Source organism: Mercenaria mercenaria, unplaced genomic scaffold, assembly GCF_021730395.1.
Source record: "Mercenaria mercenaria strain notata unplaced genomic scaffold, MADL_Memer_1 contig_999, whole genome shotgun sequence".
Classification (NCBI taxonomy): domain Eukaryota; kingdom Metazoa; phylum Mollusca; class Bivalvia; order Venerida; family Veneridae; genus Mercenaria; species Mercenaria mercenaria.
Window position 1 is genome coordinate 10,134 of NW_026463919.1, and position 6,589 is coordinate 16,722.

Genomic DNA, 6,589 nt, shown 5'->3' on the forward strand with positions numbered 1-6,589 from the left:
GCAGTATTTCCAAGGTTTATTTTTGTACACATAGCGTGGGATTCCAACTTAGCGGATTCGTCCCAAGCAGTTTTGTACGCGCGCAATCTCGCACCGGGTAAAAAATACTTGCGTGAATTTTATTTTTATTACGTGATTTACGTAGTATTTTACGTGAGTGGGAACTCTGTCTGGGGGAAGGGGGTCGATGCCCTTTGGAGGGAGAAAAATACAACGTAAAACTAAGAAAAGGGGACTTTTCATGGGTGTTGAAATAAACTAGTTTCAAGTTTATTGATAAATTCAGGCCCCATATAATACTAAGGAGCATGTGACATGACACACACTGGTTATTCGGGTACCTACTCGTGTGAGTGACACCGCCCTCGTGGGCTGCTTCCAGTAGCTGGAGGGTATAAAAGACCAAAGTTTTATCTTCATCCTAGCTGGTCATTGCATATTAATCGCTAAATTTTAGAAAATGGATCTGCGTCAATGTAATGTTCAAAACGCGAGATACTGCGATGAACTGTTTTCTATATGAAAATATAAAAAAATAAACTGGTGGATTATGATTTAATTGGTTGTTTTTTGGGGGGTTTTTTGGTATCTTCAGGGGAACTTTACAGATTGGAAAGGGGGAAAAAACACTATTTTGAGGGGGAATGGGACCAAATTCCGCCGAATATTTTGGTGGAAAAAAATGCTGCTAAAAGTAACTTAAAAGTTTATATTTTATTATCCTGTCACTTGCAGTATTTTCGACCCGATATCAGGGTGCCGTAGATCTTTCTTGATATACCGTCAGTTGACATGTGACCAGAGATATGGTTAGTTGATCATGTGACCTTATGATCAATATTGTTGTCATAAGAAATTTTGCATTGAAACCATCACCATTGTGTTGGAAATGTCCGAACTAAGAAAATGAGTGGTCAAATAATTTTTCAAAAACGAAAAAGTTATTGCGATTTTGTCGGTGATTACGTCATTATATAAGTGACGTCATTAAAACGGTTGTCGCACACTTATTTTTGTAAAATAAATTGACAAATATCGGAAAATGAAGTAATGACAAGATAAATAGAATAATAGGTTAGTGCCTAAGATGGAGAAAGTTTATCTGGCTCGGCTCCGGACGTTATCAGGTTCGCCTTCGGCTCACCCGATAACCTCCTCCACCTCGCCAGATAAACTTTCTCATCTACGGCACTAACCTATTATTCTCTATTTATATTTTCAGACTGAGATCATGTCCAAAAGGCAGAAAAGTAGGGATTTGTGGCTCTGGACCACTACCAGGCTTTACCGAGGATCCATCTGGGTTATTGTAGTCCAAGACCCCCAGCATCAGTTTCAAGTTTAAGTTGTTGTACTGGAGATGCATTGATCACGAACTTTGCTATGGTAAGATGCATTTAATTGATGCAGAACAACGTAATAAAGCTTAGGTGGTGTGAGTTTGTAATAATACTTTATAATTGCTTTAATAATTCACTGTCTTCTTGCAGATGTTATGTACAGCAACGGTTTAGGAAAACCAGAACCTTCTGCTATGTTGCCAATACCGGAGGAAAATGATGAAAACCTGATTGAAGGAACCGCCAGAGCAGATGTCTTTAATTTTATTGATGAAAGTGATGAAGAGGACGATTTGCAAGGTATTAAGATATTCATTTTAAGCAAACAGATCCAAATCAAAAATGTGCACACTTCCTTTTGCGTTTTAATATACATATATGGTTTGACCATGTACAAAAAGTAGAGCTTTTGTAATCACCCGTTTGTCAGTGTCCTTGTCAGAAAGGTTTTGCATGTAAGCTGCTATTACTGAATACATCATGGGGGGGCATTTCGTGTTCAATGAGCTCTTGTTTTGTTAAAATTATGCCCCTTTTAAATTACAATTTCATGTTAAAGTTTTGCATTATGTAGATAGAAGTTAACTGGAGGTGAACTCCTTTGCTACATTCTCAACTCTGAATATTAAAGTGAAACTAAGCAAATGTTTAGATCTGAAGCCAACCTACACGATTTGTGGACAATGAACTATAAAGTTTAACACAGGTATTTTACCTAACAGAGAAATTGATATCTAGGAATTGTGTTTATTTATTATTTACTTACCCAGTAAAACACCACCAATATATGTAGCAAATTCCTGATGTTTGTTTTGTATTGAAGAGGAAGAGAGGCCAAAGAAGAGGAAGAAGGCAACTGCTGTACAGAAAAGGCAGAAATGGACAAAGGGAGAAGAAAAAGAGCTTCAAGAATTGCTTCGGAAAAATTTCAGGGATGTTAAATGTCCTTCACAGGCAGAATGTGAAAATGCGCGAAAGGTCAGTCAAAAATCCGGCGGACTTATCTGGAAAAGACCGAGAGACAATATTAAAAAAAAGGTTTCAAATATGTTGAAAAAGTTGTAAACAATCTTTGATGCATACTCTTTAGTTTACGACTGTTCAGTTCTATTGCTTTTGGAAATTTTAAGTGGGACGTGTCTTTGAACTTGTCTATTCAAAGAAAAGCAGCATATAGAGTTTGGTTGTGAAGGACTTCAGCGTTAATATCACCATGAATGTTGTTCTTCAAGCACACTGTATTGTGCCTTATGCCAAGCGCTGTGTTAGGACATTTTAAGCAGGTCATACTGACTTTTACCAGGAATGTTGTTTATTAAGATTGATACCAGAATGTTTAGAATTTTTCAAATGGGACTTTTAATCTCTTTAGTCGAGTGTTCATTGGGCACATTGTTTTAGGACTTTCTAAAATGGATATGTTTACTTTTTAGCTCGACTATTCGAAGAATAGTCTAGCTATTCTACTCACCCTGGCGTCGGCGTCGGCGTCACACCTTGGTTAAGTTTTTGCATGCAAGTACATACAGCTATCATTTAAAGGCATATAGCTTTGAAACTTCTTTATTCTTTTTCTAGGTCAATTACCAACCTCACTGGGTCAAGTTCCATAACTCTAACATGTATTTTGAGCAAATTATGCCCCCTTTTGGACTTAGAAAATTCTGGTTAAAGTTTTACATGCAAGTTACTATCTCCAAAACTAATGCAGATATTGAATTGAAACTTCACATGTGTCTTTGGGGTTATAAAACTAGTTGATAGCACCAAGTCCCATAACTCTGACCTTCATTTTGGCCAAATTATGCCCCCTTTTGGACTTAGAAAATTCTGGTTAAAGTTTTGCGTGCAAGTACATACAGCTATTACTAAAAGGCATATAGATTTGAAACTAATTTTTTCTTTTTCTAGATCAATTACCTACCTCACTGGGTCAAGTCCCATAACTCTGACATGTATTTTGGGCAAATTATGCCCCCTTTTGGACTTAGAAATTCTGGTTAAAGTTTTGCGTGCAAGTACATACAGCTATTACTAAAAGGCATATATATTTTGAAACTTATTTTTTCTTTTTCTAGATCAATTACCTACCTCACTGGGTCAAGTCCCATAACTCTGACATGTATTTTGGGCAAATTATGCCCCCTTTTGGACTTAGAAATTCTGGTTAAAGTTTTGCGTGCAAGTACATACAGCTATTACTAAAAGGCATATATATTTGAAACTTATTTTTTCTTTTTCTAAATCAATTACCTACCTCACTGGGTCAAGTCCCATAACTCTGACATGTATTTTGGGCAAATTATGCCCCCTTTTGGACTTAGAAAATCCTGGTTAAAGTTTTACATGCAAGTTACTATCTCCAAAACTAATGCAGATATTGAATTGAAACTTCACATGTGTCTTCGGGGTTATAAAACTAGTTGATAGAATCAAGTCCCATAACTCTGACATGTATTTTGGGCAAATTATCCCTCCTTTTGGACTTAGAAAATCCTGGTTAAAGTTTTGCGTGCAAGTACATACAGCTATCATTTAAAGGCATATAGCTTTGAAACTTATTTATTCTTTTTCTAGGCCAATTACCAAGCTCACTGGGTCAAGTTCCATAACTCTAACTTGTATTTTGAGCAAATTATGCCCCCTTTTGGACTTAGAAAATTCTGGTTAAAGTTTTACATGCAAGTTACTATCTCCAAAATTAATGCAGATTATGGAATTGAAACTTAACATGTTTCTTCGGGGTTATAAAACTAGTTGATAGCATCAAGTCCCATAACTCTGATATGCATTTTGGTCAAATTATGTCCCCTTTCGAACTTAAAACTCTTTTGATATTTAACATTTTGGGTAATAATTTCCTGCTTCTGTGACAATATTTCGAATAGTCGAGCTTGGCTGTCTTACGGACAGCTCTTGTTTAAATGACTTCTTTTACTTTTTAAATTGTTAATTTCAGGAGGCACATATAAGCCAGACTTTCTACTTTTTAAATTGTTAAGGCCTAAAGCAAATAAGGGTACATTTTAGTGAAGCAAAAAATAAAGTTAGTATGAAAGAACAAGATTTGTTACAACCTTTTATATGTACATTAAATAAGAAAGTATTAGGACCAGGCCAAACAAGTATGTTAGTTATACCCAAAGCTGTTTTAACCAGTATTTACTGAAAAATCAAGTGTGCCAAGTATTAGTACATACAGATTTTGGAATTGACAATACCTTCAGTATGTTTTAACTGTTGCATTGTTATGTTAGTAACAAGTTATGTTGATATTTTTGTTCATGTGACAATTTTTAAAGCTAATGAAAACGTTTCATTTTTAGCTCAACTATTCGAAGAATAGGGGAGCTATCCTACTCGCCCCGGCGTTAGCGTGAGCGTCACACAAATGTTAAAGTTTGCGTACCACCCCAAATATTTTCAAAGTCCATTGAGATATTGCTTTCATATTTTGCATACTTGTTTACCGTCATGACCCAAGTCTGTAAAAAGGAGGAGGCAACTCTATCAAGCATTTTGACTGAATTATGGCCCCTTTTCTACTTAGAATAAATGTTAAAGTTTACGTACCACCCAAAATATTTTCAAAGTCAATTGAGATATTGCTTTCATATTTTGCTTACTTGTTTACCATCATGACCCCAGTCTGTAAAAAAGAGGAGGCAACTCTATCAAGCATTTTGACTAAATTATGGCCCCTTTTCGACTTAGAATAAATGTTAAAGTTTGTGTACCACCCCAAATATTTTCAAAGTCCATTGAGGTATTGCTTTCATATTTTGCTTACTTGTTTACCATCATGACCCCAGTCTGTAAATTGGAAGAGGCAACTCTATCAAGCATTTTGACTGAATTATGGCCCCTTTTCGTCTTAGAATAAATGTTAAAGTTTGCGTACCACCCCAAATATTTTCAAAGTCCATTGAGGTATTGCTTTCATATTTTGCATACTTGTTTATCATCATGACCCCAGTCTGTGAAAAGGAGGAGGCAACTCTATCAAGCATTTTGACTGAATTATGGCCCCTTTTCGTCTTAGAATAAATGTTAAAGTTTGCGTACCACCCCAAATATTTTCAAAGTCCATTGAGATATTGCTTTCATATTTTGCATACTTGTTTACCATCATGACCCCAGTCTGTAAAAAAGAGGAGGCAACTCTATCAAGCATTTTGACTGAATTATGGCCCCTTTTCGACTTAGAATAAATGTTAAAGTTTGCGTACCACCCCAAATATTTTCAAAGTCCATTGAGATATTGCTTTCATATTTTGCATACTTGTTTACCATCATGACCCCAGTCTGTAAAAAGGAGGAGGCAACTCTATCAAGCATTTTGACAGAATTATGGCCCCTTTTCGACTTAGAATAAATGTTAAAGTTTGCGTACCACCCCAAATATTTTCAAAGTCCATTGAGGTATTGCTTTCATATTTTGCTTACTTGTTTACCATCATGACCCCAGTCTGTAAAAAGGAGGAGGCAACTCTATCAAACATTTTGACTGAATTATGGCCGCTTTTCGTCTTAGAATAAATGTTAAAGTTTGCGTACCACCCCAAATATTTTCAAAGTCCATTGAGATATTGCTTTCATATTTTGCATACTTGTTTATCATCATGACCCAGTCTGTAAAAGGAGGAGGCAACTCTATCAAGCATTTTGACTGAATTATGGCCCTTTTCGACTTAGAATAAATGTTAAAGTTTGCGTACCACCCAAATATTTTCAAAGTCCATTGAGATATTGCTTTCATATTTTGCTACTTGTTTACCATCATGACCCAGTCTGTAAAAGGAGAGGCAACTCTATCAAGCATTTTGACTGAATTATGGCCCCTTTTCGACTTAGAATAAATGTTAAAGTTTGCGTACCACCCAAATATTTTCAAGTCCATTGAGATTTGCTTTCATATTTGCATACTTGTTTACCATCATGACCCAGTCTGTAAAAGAGGAGGCAACTCTATCAAGCATTTTGACTGAATTATGGCCCCTTTTCGACTTAGAATAAATGTTAAAGTTTGCGTACCACCCAAATATTTTCAAAGTCCATTGAGTATTGCTTCATATTTTGCATACTTGTTTACCATCATGACCCAGTCTGTAAAAGAGAGGCAACTCTATCAAGCATTTTGACTGAATTATGCCCTTTCGTCTTGAATAAATGTTAAGTTTGCGTACCACCCCAAATATTTTCAAAGTCCATTGAGTATTGCTTTCATATTTGCTACTTGTTACCATCAT

At 35.9% G+C, this 6,589-nt stretch overlaps 1 protein-coding gene across 1 annotated transcript; it reads left to right on the top strand.

The window, feature by feature from the left end:
- The first annotated feature begins 460 nt into the window (after window positions 1-460).
- On the top strand, window positions 461-4,393 carry LOC128555071 (uncharacterized). Its single transcript, XM_053536423.1, has 3 exons — window positions 461-476; window positions 1,491-1,640; window positions 2,164-4,393. Exons 1-3 carry the CDS (start codon window positions 461-463, stop codon window positions 2,403-2,405), a joined length of 408 nt encoding a protein of 135 aa, XP_053392398.1. The 3' UTR covers window positions 2,406-4,393.
- The last annotated feature ends 2,196 nt before the right edge of the window (window positions 4,394-6,589 follow it).

Excerpts from the sequence above, each read along its gene's own strand:
- LOC128555071 (XM_053536423.1), top strand. Across the intron at positions 1,641-2,163 it reads TGAAGAGGACGATTTGCAAG|AGGAAGAGAGGCCAAAGAAG; the intron begins GTATTAAGATAT and ends TTTGTATTGAAG.